Raw genomic sequence first — 20,808 nt, 5'->3', positions numbered from 1 at the left:
GCAACACAATAAGGTGATATTAGACAGAATGTTTGCTAAGTCAATATTTACTTACAGTGAATGTTTATATATATATATATATATATATATATATATATATATATATATATATATATATATATATATATATTGAAAGTGAATGCTGATTGAGAATGGTTAAATCTATATCTTCAGAAGTGATACGATAGGTTTGGTAAGAAATAGATCAACATTTGTCATTTTTTGCTAGACAGCAGGGGGCTGAGAAGTGTGTGAATCACCAAAAAAAACAAGAAGAAGAATGTGAAAGTGATCTGTTTCTCTTCTTCTCATCCACACCTATCACATTGCTTATGAAGATACTGATTTAAACACTGGAGTCATATGGGTTACCTTTATGCTGACTTATTTTTGTTTGTTTAGCTTTCAAATTTATTGTATGGGCCTTTAGAGCTGTGAAATTCTTCTAAAAATCTTCATTTGAGTTCAGCAGATGGAAGAAAGTCATACACATCTGGGAATGAAAACCTCCAAGAGAGGTTTGGAAACATTTCTAGTTATTATTACAGTGAAAATGTGAAAATGTCCCAAAAGGACATTATATATAATGCTGAATTATAAACCAAAGCAAAATCATGCTTTATAAATTCCTTCTTTCTCTATTTCATAGCTTTTAACATCCTGTGTGGATTCTTATTTCAGTGTAGTTACAGTTTTCAGTGTCGTAAGTATTTCGATCATTAGTTCTGTACAGCAGTACCACCGCTCTCTAAATCCAGAGTACGCAGCCTACGTAGGGCACCAACCCCTGTCACGGAACACTCGCTGTGTCTGAATCCACCCCTATCCACTATATAATGCACTATTTCAAGTTTCCGCTATTTTGTAGGAGTGTCTGAATTCTGAGTGAGCATCTCCCTACTTTTGTTCACTCATTCTTACTCACAATGCACTCTAATTTCAAGTGTACATTTGATGTACACTCAACAATAATTTCCCACAATCCATGACATACGAGCTGGGAGTTTACTGCTTACTTCACTCCTGCAATGTTTTATTTCATACTGAATGTTGTAAATTAGTTTTTGACAAATCATTACTTGATTTAAATAACATAATTTCATATAGACAGACAAAACATACAGATCCATTTAAAAATGTACACTTTATTTGATCAAATGTGTTTACTCTTTTTATTAACACACACAGTATATATTAAAAATGACAAACAGAATTAAGATTTATTTTGTTAATATATTATTTAATAAGAATAACAAGTAAGGCCCAAGTATTTTAAAATTTCATATGTGACGTTTCAGCAATAGCCCCAGAGCTCCAACACTCACGTCCAAATTCACTCATTTCGTTCACTTACTGCTGAGATATAGTGCAGTGGGTCTAGTGCCCTCACTAGACCCACTGCAGTTTGCGTATCGTTCAAACCGTTCAACGGACGATGCCATCACCACAACCCTCCATCTGGCCCTCACCCACCTAGACAATAAGGACTCATACGTTCGAATGCTGTTCATAGATTTCAGCTCAGCATTCAACACAATCATTCCCCAGCACCTGATTGGAAAGCTGAACCTGCTGGGCCTGGACACCTCCCTCTGCAACTGGATCCTGGACTTCCTGACTGGGAGACCTCAGTCAGTCCGGATCGGGAACAGCATCTCCACCACCACCACACTGAGCACTGGGCCCCCCCAGGGCTGTGTGCTCAGTCCACTGCTGTTCACTCTGCTGACTCACGACTGTGCAGCAATGCACAGCTCGAATCACATCATCAAGTTCGCCGATGACAGGACCGTGGTGGGTCTCATCAGCAAGAACAACGAGTCAGCATACAGAGAGGAGGTGCAGCGGCTGACGAACTGGTGTAGAGCCAACAACCTGTCCCTGAATGTCGACAAAACAAAAGAGATGGTTGTTGACTTTAGGAGAGCACAAGGTGAACACACTCCGCTAAACATCGACGGCTCCTCTGTGGAGATCGTCAAAAGCACCAAATTACTTGGTGTTCACTTGGCGGAGAACCTCACCTGGTCCCTCAACACCAGCTCTATCACCAAGAAAGCCCAGCAGCGTCTCTACTTTCTTCGAAGGCTGAGGAAAGCACATCTCCCAACCCCCATCCTCACTACATTCTATAGAGGGACTATTGAGAGCATCCTGAGCAGCTGCATCACTGCCTGGTTTGGGACTTGCACCGTTTCGGACCGCAAAGCCCTGCAGAGGATAGTGAGGACAGCTGAGAAGATCATTGGGGTCTCTCTTCCCTCCATCAAAGACATTTACAAAAAACACTGTATCCACAAAGCAACCAGCATTGTGGACGACCCCACACACCCCTCACACAAACTCTTTACCCTCCTCCCGTCTGGCAAGAGGTACCGAAGCATTCGGGCCCTCACGGCCAGACTGTGTAACAGCTTCTTCCCCAAGCCATCAGACTCCTCAATACTCAGAGACTGGTTTGACACACACGTGTCCTGAGTTGCACTTTAATTACTGTCACTTTATAACTGTCTGCTACCTCAATAACTGCTATGTGCATAGAACACTATCTCATAGTATGTTATGTTTACATTTTTAGAAACTGTCATCTTTCTGCACTACTGAGTACTGGTCGGCGCTGCACTGTCTATTGTCCTGTTCATTGTCAGTAATTTGTTGTACTGTCCTGTACTTTTTGCACATGTTTGCACGTGCACTTTATATAGGTATTTTATTTCGTTGTGTAGTCTCATGTGGTCCTATGTTGGTCCTTTGTTGTTTTTATGTAGCACCATGGTCCTGGAGGAATGTTGTCTCGTTTTGCTGTGTACCGTACTAACTGTATATGGTTGAAACGACAATAAAAACCACTTGACTTGACAACCGCCATTCACTATATAGGAAATAGCGAATGAGTGAACGATTGCAGACACAGCCACTCTCTTCGCCACGATTGCCTCACGCCAGCACATCTCACATGCGTGCGCCCTGCACACCTCGCTGTGCATGCGCAGAAATGCTGTCTGTTCGTGCTCCAGTTGTTGATCATGTGAATGGCAGTGATTTACATTTAACTTGGATGTTTACATGGATTTATACAGTTAATCTGCCTGAAGTAGCAACGATAGTTTCCATTAAATGCATTAGTACTGCTTATGACATGCGGGACAAAGCACACTGGTATATTGCTGAACTGATTTACAAATGTACACTTAAAAACAGAGCTCAATTACATTATCACCCTGAAAGTGAAATCTCATTACACAGAACATCCCGTGTTAGAAATAGACCTCAGTTAATACCTCAGCATGCTGCCTTAAATTGGAGCTGTGATTTTAATCTTGAAATATCAGCTTTTATTGTTGTTAAATGAAGGCACTGCATAACAAAACTATTATTTTTTTCACTGTGCGTAGCGAAGAATTTGTTTCACTTTGAAGATTTTGATGCTGCTGCACTGATGACTTGAGTGACAGTCTGTGATACCGGCTCAGCGCGCTGGTATCTAATTATTATTATTATTAATATTTCTAATAATTACTAATTTACTTGTACCTACTTTTAAATCTACTCTAAAAGTAATTTTTCACAAAAAGTTACTCAAGTAAATGTAACAGAGTAAATGTAGCACTTTACTACCCACCTCTGCTTATTACCCAATCAAAGGTAGATTGAGGGGTGTTTTGTAAACCTAAAAAACAATCACTATTTTTGCAAATCCATTTGGTAACTCTTATTTCTACAGAAATTACCCACTTCAGCTTTAAACACATATGCAAATTGTTTATTGTCTATAGGACTTATTTTATCTCATCTTGTTTTTTCAGGTATGTGTAGACATTAAGCATTTTTATTTTTGGTTGTAGATCGTGCTATGGTGCCTGGAGCACCTCCCCTCCTGTGTGGAAAAGTTTCCCGAGATATCAAACAGGAGCTGGATAAACTCTCTAGCGATGTGCAGATGAAGAAGCTCAGATGGTTTTCGGAATGTTTCTCTGTAAGTAGATCTCAATGCTGAACTCCCTGGAATTTATTTAGAAATATTAAACAGTTCTGTGAAGGCTTTTCTTGAGGATTGTCTCTCTCTTTGTAGCCACCAGGGGGGAGTCATAACCTATGGGACTTGGTTGCTATAATCAATGGGCAGGATGATAGTCTTCTCCAACAGAACTATGGGCAGGGCATCATGCATATGAAACACTTGGTCCGCTTTAAAACTGTGAGTATATAAATGTACTCTATAATATAGAGACCGTGTTCTAATAGTGCGACATCTTCAAGTTTCTGTTGCATATTCTGTTCTCATTAAAAATGCACTCAGTTGGCTAATTTTTGTTTATCTTTTGCTGATTTTATCTTATTACGAATCAGTGTGGATGCAGCATCATACAAAAGCAATAGTTTTCAGTTACCTATTCCATAGAACTACTCTATTTACAGTCAGCCCTTATTCATCTATTCTGTGAGTAAAAGTGTCTGAGAACAGGAGGGTTGCCAAGATTAAATCAGTAGAGTCTGCTGATTATGTGATCTCAACATGGCAACCCCTATGGGGAATGTAAAATAAAATTGTATTAGGCTAATGATATGACTGGGGTCATGATACTACTGAGTGCATTTTTAAATACCTGTGCAACTAGTGTAATTTTAAACTTTTTAAAATCGTTTGAATAGATTGTTATCAGGAAGTAGTCATTCAGTGTTATTAGATATGGATAGTGATAAAAACAAATTTCACTGTACTGTATGTCTCTTCTATGTAGTCTGAAGCACAAGAACTGACTATAGTAAAGATGTCAATGTTTGGAGGTGGTATTGGAGCACCTAGTAAAGAGGAAAGACTAAAGAATGCTGCAGAAATCCATATTAGACTGGGTCAAATCCAGAGATATTGTGAGCTTATGGTGGAACTGGGAGAGGTATGATCTGAAAGCTTTAAAACCACTCTTTTTTAAATGGTTGTTTATTAGTTGAATAATTTAATATTGAAATTTGAAACATGTTGTAGACACATTTCAAAATGTGGGATTTTTAGATGATTTTGATTGTTTACGATGTTATATGTAGTGGGAGAAGGCACTGTCAGTGGCCCCTGGTGTGTCCATGAAATACTGGAAGAAGCTCATGCAAAGGTATCTCATACAGCCCTCTTTACATTTACATCAGTTGTTATGAATAAATCATCATCGTTCATTAATTGTTCTTTGCAGGAGAGCAGACCAGCTTATGCAGGAGGGCAATGATGATGTCATCTCATACTGCATTGCCACTGGTGAGGTGAAACAGCTGGTGAATTTCTTCACCTCTAGAGGTCAACTGAAAGAAGCAGTGCTGGTGGCTCAGGTACAGGGCACTGTGGTATTTTGACTTTGCAATACAATGGGCCTCTGTGTTGTGTCGAATAATAGATTCTGACTTTTCTGTTCTTTATCAGGGTGCTTGTGAAGGCAATATTCATGTACCTCAGATCACATCAATAAACCATGCTGCATATTCAGAAAATGATAACATAGAGAAGTACTGTGGGTAAGTTAGACTTAGTATTAAAGGGTCATAGCAAGATAAATCAAAATTTTCCTTTATATTTTGAGGTCAAAGGTTTCCTCCCCAACAAAAAAATTACATTTAACAAAATGAAGCTTTAAAAGCAACTTGCTCCATACTTCCGCAACAAACGGGCAACTAACAGATCAATTCTATCTATGTCCAGGCTGTTGCATCGGGTGTGTAAAGAACTGGCAGAGTGGTATTTCCAAGATGGCCATGCTGTTTTGGCAGCCTGTTGCCACCTAGCAGTAGACAACACAGAAGTAAGCACACAATGCTGAGAGTTAATATTCACTTTAACAACATTTAAAATTAGAGAACGTCCAATAATATTGGTGATCAATTCCAAATACTTAAAATATATCTGCTAGTATTTTCTTTGTGAAACATTAACCTCTTGGGAATAATGCTGTCCTCATGTGCTTCCCTCCTCTGATGTCACAATTACGAGTATGTCACGTTAAAGTGCTTTGTTGTCAGAAAGGAAAAGGAAATATGGAGGATGCCTGGGTTGATTCTTGCATATTTTTTGGGTGTGGTATGGACCAAAGCAGTCACACAGAGAATGAAACCAGAGAGAAGGAATGGCATTCTAAAAGGATGTTTATTTTGTAAGAGGTACAAAATGTGCAAAATAAAAACCATGCTTAAGACTAAATAAAGCAAAGGTAATCTAAAAACAGTCTAAAAGCTAGATCTGCTTACAATGCTAGAGCAGTACCCACTCTCCTCCCTAAACAATGGAGGCCGGATTATCCTTTGCACTTGAGCAGCTCTAAAAACCTTGACTATGTGCTCCAAACACTGGTCATCTATCTTGTCTTCCCACCTCTAGTGGCACCAGGCCTATATATACACATTTTTCCCACCTCTGCAAATTGGAACATGCCATTTTGTTAAAATGAAATTAAATCTTGCCTTCCCATTTCAATCAAATCTTAAAGATATAAATAAAGATACAACAGTTAAAATGAAAACATACAATATATAAAATGGATAAAAATAATTTCACAATAAATATTGTAAAATGATGAGTAAAATAATACATTTCCTTTGAACACATAAACATTCTGTGATGGGAGACTGACCCACAGGCTCACCATCACATTGGGGAACTCTTCTTTTGACACCATTATCAGTGTTGGGTGTAATCTTATTACAGATTTATTAATAACTGTAAGTGTTGCAAATGACATTTAATGTAATCAGATTACAATTAATTACTTTTTTAATTGATTAAGTTAATTACTTTTAAGTACATTACTTGGGTTTCAGATATTTCCTTTTTATTTTATTATTTTTTTATTTTTTTTAATTTGGAATGCCCAATTCCCAATGCACTCTAAGTCCTCGTGGTGGCATAGTGCCTCAATCCGGGTGTCAGAGGACGAATCGCAGTTGCCTCTGCATCTGAGACCGTCAAACCGCACATCTTATCATGTGGCTTGTTGAGCGTGTGTGGAGGCTCATGCGGTTCTCCTCAGCATCCACACACAACTCACCAAGCGCCCCACGGAGAACCACATTATAGCGACCACAAGGAGGTTAACCCAACGTGACTCTACCCACCCTTGCAACCGGGCCAATTGGTTGCTTAGGAAACCTGACTGGAGTCACTCAGCACGCCCTGGATTCAATCTTGCGACTCTAGGTGTGGTAGTCAGCATCTTTACTTGCTGAGCTACACAGGCCCAATGGTTTCAGATATTTCTTAAAGAATAAGATTTAAATAAAGTAACAAAGTAACTAGTACTGCATTTACTTTTTCTGTACAGAAATCTGATATACATTTACCAAGTCATTAGTAATTTGTAGTGAATTACTTTTTAGAGTATCTTACCCAACACTGACCATAATACATACTAATCAGCTTGCCTTGCTGACGATAATCTAATTTTGGTCAAATACACGCTATTTTCTGTGTAAATTTTTTTAAGTATGCATCAATTGGTTACTGATGGTTGGAGTTAAATACTTGGCATTCATGAGCAACTTCCAGGTAGGAAACTTTTACAATTATTCCGATAGCACATGAAGGCAGCATAAATGTTAAATATTTGGCCGGTTTTAAACAAGTGTTATTTGTTATTTGTAGATTAGGGTCTAATAGAGTTTTTATCTTCCTATTGTCAGCTGGCTATGGCATCTCTGATCAGAGGCAATGAGCTGGAACTGGCAGTGTGTGTGGGCACAGTGCTGGGAGAATCAGCTAGAAAAGCCACCCACTATGTTCTGGAGCTCATAGCCAGGAAGTACATGACCACTGCCACATGGTAATCATAAAACTGATACTGTTTGACTAGAATACAGGTTCCTCTTGAATAGTTTGCACACGTTCCTCTAAATGTAACACATCTCTGATCATCGGTTATGCACAATAGTGTTGATATGATCCTGACAGTCCTGTTACATTTTTCATTTCCATCTCTCTATAGCTTTCCATTTGTAACATACAGGTATTTTTTCTGCCTTCCTTTAGTGCATCAGAGGATCAGTCAGTGTTGGTTGTTTATGTTCATCTGGTTTACTGCATAAGCGTTTTCATACTTCATAGATAATTTTTCTTTAATGATCATAACTAACTTAGTTGTCACTCTCAGGATTTCCTTTTTAATTTTTAAGTCAAAGTTAACTAGTAAAAGTCAAAGTTAACTAGCCATTTTAAATATATTTTTAGGTGATTACTGACTTGTATTTTTAACTTCCATTACTGCAATTGCAAGCATGGTTTCCCACATTTTAAAAAATGTATATACAGTGACTCCAGCCAGGTCTCCTAAGCAACCATATTGGCCCAGTTGCTAGGGAGAGTAGAGTCAAACAGGGTAACTTCCTCTTGATCGCTATAATGTGGTTCGCTCTCGGTGAGGCTCGTGGTGAGTTGTGCAAAGATGCCTCAGTGGATGGCGTGGGCCTCCACATGCACTATGTCTCCGTGGTAATGCGCTCAATGAGCCACGTGATAAGATGCACCCGGATTGAGGCGAGTCACTATGCCACCACGAGGACTTAAAGCAAATTGGGAATTGGACTTTCAAAATTGTGAGAAAATTATATACAAATGTGCATAGAATACTAAAGTAAATTGTTTGTTACTCAAACACATGATTAAACCAAACATATTATTTTTCTTGATGCAGACTTTTCTTATTAACATTTAAAATAGTAATAGTACATTTTCATTTTGCTTCATCCTCTGCCATACTATTGCTCTGCTTTACTAATGTGGCATTTGGTCTTCTATTCCCCAGGGATTTTGCAGCCAGATTACTCCAGATGATCCCTGAAAACGAGATCTTGTTAGCCAAACTATGTGCCTTCTACCCTGGCAGCTCAGCCAAAATTAACGACCTGCACGAGAAGGTGACTACTTCATTAATATGTTCCAGACCTTCACACTACAATAGCTAAACATGACCTCAAATAAACAGGCAGATTTTCAGTTCCTGAAATAACTGTGGTCAATTTATTAACATTAACAGAATGAAAATAATTGAATGGGTTTGTTTCAGTGAATAGACCATTTTCACAGACTGATGACAGGTTTCTGCCTTATTAATCAGCATAAATCTACCAAAGTTTTTAATGATTTACTGTAAATTATACTTTGTAGTATATTACCCTGGAATTTGTTTAAAAGATTTACCACTGCTGCGATTATGTTTCTAATACAACTGCTGAGGGAATGACACATTTTGACCTCTCTTTTCTGACTGCTGTAATCCAGCACATTTTAAACTCTTTACAAGAAGGTTCCATTTGTGAACATTAGTAAACTACATTAATACACATAAACTAACAATGAACAATACTTTTACAGCATTTATTAATCTAGGTCAATGTTAATTTCAACATATACTAACACATTTTTAAAATTAACATTAGTTAGTGCACTATGAACTTCATAGTATAGACATGTTTAGTATAGAGGAGGCGAGAGAGCAGGATCTAAGCGAGAAGCGAGGTGTGGCAGGGCGGAGGGCGGGGCCGGGTCGTGATTATACACACCCGGTCCCTTATCAGGCTAATCAAGCCTCCGAAAGGGATAAAGGCCAACTGCGGAGGATTGTGCGGGAGAGAGAGATTGTTTACGACATGTCCGTCATGTGTGTGTTTTGTCTTTTTATGTTTATCATTAAAAATATTATTTATATTGTCAAGCCGGTTCTCGCCTCCTCCTTTCCATTGACTGCTTTACACGAGGATACACAGAAGACAAGGACTAAGGTTACAAAACAAGACAGTCATTTCAGTTAACATAAACTATGCAACAACGAACAAGAACTGACAATGATGGAACTGAAATAGAGGGTATTTATACACAAGTAGATGATGAGGGAATGGAATGGTTGCTGTGAAGAGGGCAGTGAATCCTGGGAAATATATTTTGGGGACAAGACAAAATCTATTTCAAAATAAGAGTCCTTTGAACAACGGTAACTGTGAGAGAACTAACAATGAACAATTGTATTTTTATAAATTATAATTAACAAGTATTAATAAATGCTGTAAAAAATATATTGTTCATTGTTAGGTCATGATAACTAATGCATTTACTAATGTTAATAAATATAACCTTATTTTAAAATGTTACATATATATTTTATTTTTAAATATTTATAATAATAATGATTTATTATTATTAATTTTTGAAGTGTGGACTACCGACTTTAGAGGAATGTAAAGAGCTTGCTAAGAATGCACATGATGAGGGAGAAATTTTCCAAGCAGTGAAGTATTACCTCCTGAGCTCAGAACCAGAAAAGGCTGTGCCCATTGGCATCTCATCCGTCAAAGGTTTGTGTCTAAGACTGAGAAAATGAGTGAGTGTGTTAAACTCAATGGGAAATAATAAATAAATAAAAAAACGATGTCATATTTTAGTTTCTTCAAAGTAGACACTTTGCTTAGTTTACAGCTCTTCACTCGCTAGGAATTCTTTCAAACAACTGTTTAAGGGATCCACCTGGGATTCTTTTTAAATAGTATTGAAGGAGTTTTCATATATGATGGACATTTGTTGACTGCTTTTCCTCTGTCTGATCCAACTCATCTATGTTTTGTTAAGAAATTTAAACATAGGCACAATGTACTCCATATTTTTCTGCAAAAAATAATTTTAAGCATGTAAGCATTATAATTTAGATTAAAAAAATTAAGATAATTTAGTTGTATGTCCAAACATTTGACTGGAAGTAAAGTTCAATATTTAGCAGCCTCTCTAAAACTGATAACTGTCACACACCAAAGATGAGATGGAATAACTGCTTTATTGGCAGAATGGCAAAAGTACAAAGGGGCAAATCCAGAGAAGCGTAGTAAAGGGGAGCGTAAGGTCGAAGCCGGGAGATCAGAACAAAACAAAGGGGCAAATCCAAAGAAGCGTAGTAAAGGGAAGCGTAAGGTCGAAGCCGGGAGATCAGAATACACAGAGACAAAACAAGAGAGTAGTTTAAACAGGGGAAGCTAGCGAAACACTAGAGCTGGCAAAGCGAAGGGGAAACTAAACAATAACCAACAACTGTGGGGAGAAAGGGCAGGGTATAAATAGAGGAATATAACTGTGCAGGTGAAACTAATATTCCGGTGATTGGGAGCGAGTGTGAGAGCTAGAGGGGGCGGGGTGAACTTGGGGATTGCCTTTCGTTACAGTACTTCCCCCTCTGCTGCGGACGGCTCCGGACGGCCGTGCTCGGGTACGAGGAGCGCGACCTCTGGGAAGTGGTGCGGGACGATGGGGATGCTGGCGATGGTAATCAAGCTTGAGAGCTTGGTCCAAGACATCCCTCGACTGTACCCACGACTGTTCCTCAGGTCCGTAGCCCTCCCAGTCTACCAGGTACTGCAACTGGCCACCCCGACGTCTGGAGTCTAACAAGGCCCAGACAGTATATGCGGGCTGACCCCCGACATCGAGTGGTGGAGGGGGTGTCTGGGATGCAGAAACACAGGACAGATTTTGTAGCGGGGTGGCAAAAGTAATTTATATGTGACAGGGTTCATTCTTTGCACAATCTTAAAAGGGCCGACGTACTTAGGGCTCAGCTTCTTGGACGGGAGACGAAGACGGATGTCTCGGGTCGACAACCACACACGCTGGCCCGGATGGAATATAGGAGTGGGTCGGCGTCGGTGGTCTGCCTTGGATTTCTGGGTCTGAGTGGTGCGTTGTAGACGGTCATGGGTGGCTCTCCAGACCTGGGTGCATCCCTGGGCCCAGGCATCCACCGCCGGAACATCACTGGGATTAGCCTCCCAAGGGAAAAGGGGTGGCTGATAACCCAGGACGCATTGGAATGGGGTGAGGCGGGTAGAAGAGCTGACCAGGCTATTTTGGGCGTATTCGGCCCAAGGAAGGTAGGTGTGCCAGTTACCCTGGTTCTGGGCACAGTAGGCTCTCAGGTATTTACCTATCTCCTGGTTGAGGCGCTCAGTCTGACCATTGGTTTGGGGGTGGTATCCCGAGGAGAAGTTGAGCTGGATGCTCAGACTGTCGCTGAAGGCTCGCCAGAATCGAGACGTGAATTGAGTCCCTCTATCGGACGTAATCTCCTTGGGGATGCCAAAGTTCCGGAAGACGTGGTTGATTACGAGGTCGGCCAGTTGGGTCGCGTTGGGTAGTCCAGGTAGGGGAATCAAGCGTCACATCTTTGAGAACCTGTCTATCACCACTAGGATCTCCGTCTGACCGTCGGAAGGAGGCAAGTCGGTGATGAAGTCCATGGCGATGTGGGACCATGGCCGATCAGGTATGGGCAACGGTTGGAGGAGTCCAGCGGGGAGGTGCCGGGGAGTTTTGGACTGGGCACAGACTGGACAGGAAAGGACATAGTCGTGGACATCGTCCTTGAGTGAGGGCCACCAAAACTTCTTGGTGTGCAGCTCGGTGGAACGGGTGATACCCGGATGGCCGGAAACAAAGGGAAGTATGGACCCACTGCATAAGCTGAGGGCGAATGACGGTAGGTACATACATCTTGTTGGGGGGGGTCTGAGGAGGCGCGGGCTCGTTACCTTGAGCCCGTAGGATGGCCTCCGTCAATTCCCACCTCACGGGGGCTATGACACACGATGTGGAGAGGATAGTCTTTGGCTCCGAAGGGTTCGAGCCGTAGCTGAAGAGTCGAGAGAGAGCATCCGCCTTGGTGTTTTTGGAGCCTGGGCGAAAGGTTACGGAAAAGTTGAAACGAGTGAAAAACATGGCCCACCTGGCTTGTCTGGGGTTTAACCTCTTGGCTGAACGAATGTACTCCAGGTTCTTGTGGTCTGTGAAGACAACGAAAAGGAACTTAGAACCCTCCAATCAATGACGCCATTCCTCAAGGGCTAGTTTAATGGCTAGCAACTCTCTATTCCCGACGTCATAGTTTTGTTCGGGGGAGGACAGTTTATGGGAGTAGAAGGCACAAGGATACAGCTTAGCGGGGGTTCCGTGTGGCTGTGAGAGTACCGCTCCCACCCCCACCTCAGAGGCGTCCACTTCTACCACGAATGGGAGAGTTGGATCGGGTTGCTGGAGAACATGGGAAGTGGTAAACGCGTCTTTTAGAGCTTGAAAGGCCTGTTGTGCAGGAGTGTTCCATGTGAGGGACTTCGGGTTGCCTCGTGTTAGAGTCGTGAGAGGTGCGGCGATCTTACCGAAGTTTCGGATGAAGCGCCGGTAGTAGTTGGCGAAACCCAGAAACTGTTGGAGCTCCTTCAGCATCCTAGGTTCTGGCCAGGACAGGACTGTGGCAACCTTGTCGGTCTCATCTTCATCGTTCCTGCAGACAAGACATAGCCCAGAAAGGAGACGGAGGAACGATGAAAGGCGCACTTCTCTGCCTTAACAAACAAATTGTGCTCTCTGAGTCTCTGTAACACCCTCGAGACGTGGTGGGTGTGTTCTGAGAGTGTGGAGGAGTGAATTAAAAGATCGTCTATGTAGACGACGAGGAATTGGTCGAGCATGTCTCGGAAGATCTTGTTCATGAACGACTGAAACACCGAAGGGGAGTTAGCGAGGCCGTATGGCATCACCAAGTATTCGTAGTGCCCCCTGGTGGTGATGAACGCATTTTTCCACTCATCCCCCTTGCGAATGCGCACGAGGTTGTATGCGCTCCTGAGGTCAAGTTTAGTGAAAATCTTGGCTTTGCTGACTTGCTCAAGGGCCGGCTGGATGAGAGGCAAGGGATAGGCGAACTTGACCATTACCTTATTCAAGGCACGGTAATCGATGCAGGGACGAAGTCCGCCATCCTTCTTGTCTACGAAGAAGAAGCCTGATGCTACTGGGGAGGTGGATGGTCGAATTATGCAGAGACTGAGTACCTCGTCAATGTAGTCCTCCATGGCCTTGGTTTCAGGCAGCGTTAAGGGGTATACTCTGCTCTTTGGGAGCGGGGACCCCGGGAGGAGGTCGATGGCGCAGTCCACACTACGATGTGGAGGGAGGTTGACCTGGGTCGTTTCGAACACATCAGCATAAGAAGAATACTCCGGGGGAATGGAGACTGGAGATCTCACCTCGGGGCTCTCTACGGAGGTTGAAAAAACAGGAAGGGAAATGCAGTGGGACAGACAATGGTCAGTCCAGCGCAACAGCTCCCCCGTGCGCCAGGAAATATGGGGGTCGTGAAGAGATAACCAGGGGTGACCCAACACTACTGGGTCCCTGGGTGACTGAACAATAAAAAGCTGGATGGTCTCCTTGTGGAACAAGCCTACTTGGAGGGACAATGGCATAGTTCTGAAGGAAATAAAACCCGACCCGAGGGGTGCTCCATCCAAAGAATTCACCTTGAGAGGTGGCACCACTGGGCTAAGTGGAATAACCAGTCTTTGGGCCAAGTTATCGTCCAAAAAATTCCCCGCTGCCCCGGAATCCACTAGGGCTGGGCTAGAAAAGGAGACATAATTAAAGGTCAAAACCACATGGAGGCAGACTTGTTTCTGGGTAATGTTAAGAATGACGGATGTCCTAACCTGGCTTCTGGAAAGAGAAGGCGGAGGACAGACCGGGCATGAGGTAATCCGGTGACCCAGTTTGCCACAGTACAGACAGAGACTCTGGGTCAAACGTCGAGTGCGCTCCGCAGGGGTTAATGGAGTGCGACCTAGCTGCATGGGTTCAGGATTGGAAGAGCTTACGAGAGGTGGGGGGTTTGATGAGTTGGAACCCACCGTACGCGCTTGGATGAATGAGGGACTACGAAAAGTGCGATCGCGTAGAAGGTTATCAACCGTAATGGAGAGTTGAATATAATCCTCCAGCGACAGTGATTCTCCTCTACAGGCTAGCTCCATCTGCAGTTGGCTACTCAAACCCAGACGGTAGACTGTAAGAAGAGCGGGGTCGGAACTCAAGTGTGCGGAACTCAAGTGCATAATCGCCGGCAGTGCGGGACGCCTGTTTAAGAAACACGAGGCGGCTGCCCACATCTCTATCAGCTGCAGGGTGATCAAATACCACGGCTATCTGGTGACAGAATTGGTCGTAGGAAGCAAGAAGTGGGCTATCGGCCGTCCACAACGCGGTGGCCCATTGTCGCGCTTTGCCAGTGAGAAGGGAAATCAAAAAATGAATTCTCTCACTGTCAGAGCGTAAAAGGGGGTGATACTTCATATAGACAGTGCACTGCATTAAAAAGCCTTGGCAAGCGTCCGAAGAGCCATCAAACCTCTCGGGAGGTTGGAAACTCACGGCGCTCGGAAACACGTTGGAAGCATCAGCGGGTTCAGGGACAGACACAGGTGGAACAGGGTTAAACTGATCAGAAAGAGCATGTACCGTCTCTAGTATCTCCTGTATCTGCTGCCCCTGGGTTGTGAGCGCTTGGTCATGTCTCCCAACAGCAGATCCTTGGGCAGAAAGCGCCGCACAAATCCGCTCTAGCGAGCCTTGAAGGCTTTCCATGGGATCCATCGTGACTATATTTTGTGGGGTTGGTTATTCTGTCACACACCAAAGATGAGATAGTCACAATGTCGGGGAAAAACTGCTTTATTGGCAGAATGGCAAAAGTACAAAGGGGCAAATCCAGAGAAGCGTAGTAAAGGGGAGCGTAAGGTCGAAGCCGGGAGATCAGAACAAAACAAAGGGGCAAATCCAAAGAAGCGTAGTAAAGGGAAGCGTAAGGTCGAAGCTGGGAGATCAGAATACACAGAGACAAAACAAGAGAGTAGTTGAAACAGGGGAAGCTAGCGAAACACTAGAGCTGGCAAAGCGAAGGGGAAACTAAACAATAACCAACAACTGTGGGGAGAAAGGGCAGGGTATAAATACAGGAATATAACAGTGCAGGTGAAACTAATATTCCGGTGATTGGGAGCGAGTGTGAGAGCTAGAGGGGGCGGGGTGAACTTGGGGATTGGCGTTCGTTACAATAACCTTACACCAAATGTGTTGTTTGTGTTAGAAGTGTGTGTGTGTGGTAAAATCATAATTACCTGCAGCTCTGTTTAAGAGATTAATTATTTGTCACTCCATTCCCTAACAGAGCAGCTGAGCTCTCGTGACTGGACAGTGGACTCTGTATACCACATTCTAGACCTGCTGAGCTACATTAGAACAGACCGTCTTATTCTCCCAAAGTGTAGTGTGTAAGTCAGTGACCTTCCCTCAAAAACACATGTGAGTGGCATCAATATAAGCTTTATGTTCTATAGCCATCTCACTGTCTCTCTCTCTCCGACTTTGGCTAGAGACCGCAATGAGTTACTTATTCTTTGTGGCTATACTGGTGCACTATTAGCCATTGGGAGACAGTATTCGAGTATAGTGCCAGCACTGTATGAATATACAAGGTAAGTTATTTAAAACTGTGGAAATGTATGTCAGGGAACCATACATTAAAATAAGTGTGTTTGGAGAAGTAATAATGTGCCATTTCACTCATTCACTCTCTCTCTCTCTCTCTCTCTCTTTCTCTCTCTTCCGGTCTTCTCTCTTTCTCTTTTCCTCTTATAGTCAGCTGCTGAAGAGGAGAGAAGTGGCTGTGCCATTGCAGATAGAGCAGTTGTCTGTAGAGTTGGAGGCCTGGAGAGCCTGCACACAAATCCTAAAGTCTGTACCGCAATATATGACTCATAACAAGTTCATAACAGCTCTGTTCCAAAACCAAGAGAGCTGCCTACCTAGACAGCATTTTAAGCCATCGTAGGCTCTTAAAACCTTATTTTGACCAAATTGCAATTGCATTTATGGCAAACCCTGAATGCGTTGCCATGGGTCAGTGAACAAATAGACACATTATAAATACTAAAAAAGTACTGAACACACACAGCACACAGTGCAATCTGAGATATAGACTGTTTTAACCAATATTTCTTTGCTTTATGCTGATTGGAGAATCACCTTGTTAGCTTACCAACATGTGCATTGCTGTACGGTACCCAACTTTATGAGCAGGGCCGCCTTATGCCATTATGAGTCATTTACAGTACATTATGGTTAAATTTGCTCATATAGAATGAGTTTTCATGCATAAAAGCTGCAACATATTGGCAAATATAGCAAATTTCCACAGATTTTTTAATGCCGCACAGAGGTGGCTGAAATTTACACAGGAATCTCATTTGATGGGAAACACACTCAAATAATGTGCTTGAATGTTGATTATTGATTTGTCCTGAGTCCTGAGCATAGGTGGGTAGAGTAGCCAAAAACTGTACTCAAGTAAAAGTACAATTTCTTAAAAAAAAAAAATAAAAAATTACTCCAGTAGAAGTAAAAGTACTAACATAAATAATTACTTGAGTAAGAAAGTCTCCAATTAAAAGAGTACTCAAGTAGCGAGTAGCTCGTTACTTTCACAAATGACATAATAGAGGTTTACTCCCCTATAGTCCATTACATAATACACATTGAACATGTACTATAGAATTATTATTATTATTATTATTGGAAATTCTGTCATCATTCACCATCATGTGTTCCAAACCCGTATGACTTTCTTTCTTCCATGCAACACAATAAGGAGATTTTAGACAGAATGTTGAGTCACTATTTACTTGAATGAATAAAGTGAATGTTTATTTATATATATATATATATATATATATATATATATATATATATATATATATATATATATATATATATATATTATATTCTCTTTCATTATATATATATTGAAAGTGAATGGTGAACGAAACTGTCAGTCCCTAACATTCTGTCTAACATATTTTGTGTTCCACATAATGCAAAGCATCACACTGGTTTGGAACAATATGAGGATTGAGAAATGATGACAGAATATTAAATTATGGCTGAGCTATCACTTTAAAGAGATAGTTTACCAAAAATGAAAATTATCTCATCATTTACTCACCCTCATGCCATCCCAGATGTGTATGACTTCCTTTTTCTGCAGAACACAAATTAAGATTTTTAGAAGAATATTTTAGGTCTGTTGGCCAACATTTTGATGCTCCAAATAGCACAAAAAGACCGCATAAATGTAATCCATAAAACTCCAGTGGTATAATCTATATATTCAGAAGTGCTATGATAGGTGTGGGTGAAAAACGGTTCAGTATTTGTCATTTTTTGCTAGACAGCAGGGGGCAATATGCAGAGAAGAATGTGAATCACCAAAAACACAAGAAGAAGAATGTGAAAGTTATCTGTTTCTCTGTTTCTTATCCACACCTATCACATCGCTTATGAAGATTTTGATTTAACCACTAGAGTCTTATGGATTACTTTTATGCTGAGTTTGTTTAGCTTAAAAATGTTGCCACCCATTCACTTGCATTGCATGGACCAAAAGATCTGATAAATTCTTCAAAACATTTATTTGAGTTCAGCAGATGAAAGAAAGCCATACACATCTGGGGTTGCATGAGGGTGAGTAAATAATGAGAATTTTAATTAAGGGCTTTTGTCAGATCTGGATGAATTTGTCAATAAGAAGAGAGGTTTGAAAAACATTTCTAGTAATTATTACAGTGAAAAGAGTCCCACAAGGACATTATATATAATATACGTATATAAAATAATATAAACCAAAGCAAGATCATGCTTTGTTAATGCCTTCTTTCGCTGGATTCTTATTTCAGTGTAGTTACAGTTTTCAGTGTCGTAAGTTTTTAGATCGTTAGTTCTGTACAGCAGTACCACCGCTCTCTAAACGCAGAGTACGCAGCCTATGAAGGGCACCAACTCCAGTCGCGGAACACTTGATGTGTCTGAAACCGCCCCCTCTCCACTTTTTAGTGCACTATTTTGAGTGTCTGCCATTTTGTAGGAGTGTCTGAATTCTGAGTGAGCCACTCGTTCCCTACTTTTGTTCAGTAGTTCTTACCCACAATGCACTCTAATTTCAAGTGTACATTTGATGTACAATTGACAGTGGTTAATTTCCCACAATCCACCGCGCAGAAGACGGACGAGCTGGGAGTTTACTGCTTCCTTCACTCCTGCAATGTTTTATTTCATGCTGAATGTAGTAAATTACTTTTTGACAAATCATTATTTTATTAAAATAACATAACATATAGAGAGGCAAAAAATGCAGATACATTTTAAAATGTACTCTTTATATTAACACACAGTATTAAAAATGACAAACAGAATGAAGATTTATTGTGTTAATATATTATTTAATAAGAATAACAAGTATGGCCCAAGTATTTAAAAATGTCATATGTGACGTTTCTGAACCAGCCCCAGAGCTCATACATACGCGTCCAAATTTACTAATTTCATTCACTTACTACTGAGCTATAGTGCAATAACTGCCATTCACTCTATAGGAAATAGTGAATGTGTTAACGATTGTGGACACAGCCACTCTCGTCTTCCCGATTGCCTCACACCCTGAAGCATGAAGTAACAGCGATAGTTTCCAGTCCCCCCGTGAAGGCATGGAGTAAATGCGTAAATACTGCTTATGACATAAGGGACAAAGTGCACTGATATATTGCTGCACTGATTTAAAAATGTACACGTAAAACAGATGTCATAAGAGCCCAGTAACATTATCACCCTGAAAATGGCCATCTCATTAAACAGAAAAGCCCGCATTAGAATTAGAGCCAAAACTTACCTCAGCGTGCTGCCTTAAATTGGAGCTGTGATTTTAATCAGGAAATATCACCTTGTCTTGTTGTTAAATGAAGGCACTGCACGACAAAACTATTATTTTTTCACTGTAAGGAGCGAAGAAAGTGTTTCACTTTGAAGAGTTGATGCTGCAGCACCAATGACTAGAGTGACAGTCTGTGATACCGGCTCAGCGCACGCAGCTGTGTGAACTTCCGCTCTCGTAAAAGTCCCATTTAATAATCTGTCAATAAATTAAACATTAATTAAAATTAAACCCAGTAATGTAACGACAGTAATGCCACCCATTATAAAGAAGTAAAAGTAAAAACAAATCATTAGAAATTTGTGAGTGTAAAAAAAGTTACATGTTTCCCAAAAAGTTACTCAAGTAAATGTAATGGAATAAATGTAGCATATTACTACCCACCTCTGGTCCTGAGTACATGACAGGGCAGTAGAGTAAAGACGCTATAGGAGCCAATTTGTTATATGATAGATCCATTCTAGAATCGTGGAATAATTTCCCTCAAATATTTACTAATAGGTTAAAAATATAAATGCTGTAGAGCACCAGATGTATACCAGAATCTAGACACATAAACAGAATATAATTCAGTAAAAAATAGACAAAATAAAAAGAGAGGTTTTGAAGAGAGGGCTAAATTGCTCTATAAAATAAATTCTGATGTTCCATTTCAGTAAGGATGCTGCCTTAGATGGAAGCTTCCTATGTAGGCAGAAGACAGCAAGGCAGCTCTAGGTTTTTTGATACTAGGTTTCTGAACAAATCTAAGATCTCTGTTGACAAGTGAAGATACTTAAAATAATCTCTCTCTTTCATGCACACATTTGAACTATGAACACATTTACACAGAATGGAAGATGAGAGCTTATACACCCCACCATCTGAGGCCCAGAAAGTGCAGTACAACCAGCTGTTGAGTCGGATGAGAGAGGAACCCATCAAAGGCCTAGAGGGTCCTGACTATGTCACTGGCTCCAACTTGCCCAGCCACTCTGATGTACAGATCTCCTGCTTCACTGGCTTGAGGATACAGGTGAGCCCAAATGAATGAACAATATCATTAATATCACAATTGTTTCTCCTAGACAGCATTGAGATTAAATAAGAACAAATGTATTGTTAAAGCCTCATGCTAATTAGATTTTTATTCTGGAAAAAAGAAAAGAAAAAGAAAAGGCAATATACAAAAGTTTGTGATGATCAAAAGTCAGAGATTTCAACATGA

The 20,808-nt window shown here is 41.1% G+C and overlaps 1 protein-coding gene across 1 annotated transcript in view; it reads left to right on the top strand.

Annotated features, from left to right (window-relative positions):
* LOC127651143 (WD repeat-containing protein 17-like) overlaps nucleotides 1-20,808 on the top strand; it is a 39,634-nt gene that overhangs the window by 15,764 nt on the left and 3,062 nt on the right. The window contains 15 exon segments of the mRNA XM_052136844.1: nucleotides 3,846-3,976; nucleotides 4,073-4,198; nucleotides 4,743-4,898; nucleotides 5,047-5,111; nucleotides 5,190-5,322; nucleotides 5,414-5,505; nucleotides 5,690-5,789; nucleotides 7,660-7,799; nucleotides 7,962-7,982; nucleotides 8,778-8,889; nucleotides 10,182-10,323; nucleotides 16,008-16,110; nucleotides 16,213-16,314; nucleotides 16,478-16,573; nucleotides 20,433-20,616. Coding sequence (XP_051992804.1) covers nucleotides 3,846-3,976; nucleotides 4,073-4,198; nucleotides 4,743-4,898; nucleotides 5,047-5,111; nucleotides 5,190-5,322; nucleotides 5,414-5,505; nucleotides 5,690-5,789; nucleotides 7,660-7,799; nucleotides 7,962-7,982; nucleotides 8,778-8,889; nucleotides 10,182-10,323; nucleotides 16,008-16,110; nucleotides 16,213-16,314; nucleotides 16,478-16,573; nucleotides 20,433-20,616 — 1,703 coding nt within the window.

This window comes from Xyrauchen texanus, chromosome 11, assembly GCF_025860055.1.
Source record: "Xyrauchen texanus isolate HMW12.3.18 chromosome 11, RBS_HiC_50CHRs, whole genome shotgun sequence".
Lineage (NCBI taxonomy): Eukaryota > Metazoa > Chordata > Actinopteri > Cypriniformes > Catostomidae > Xyrauchen > Xyrauchen texanus.
The sequence above is the reverse complement of the archived record's forward strand: the minus strand, read 5'-3'. Positions and strand labels throughout refer to the sequence as shown.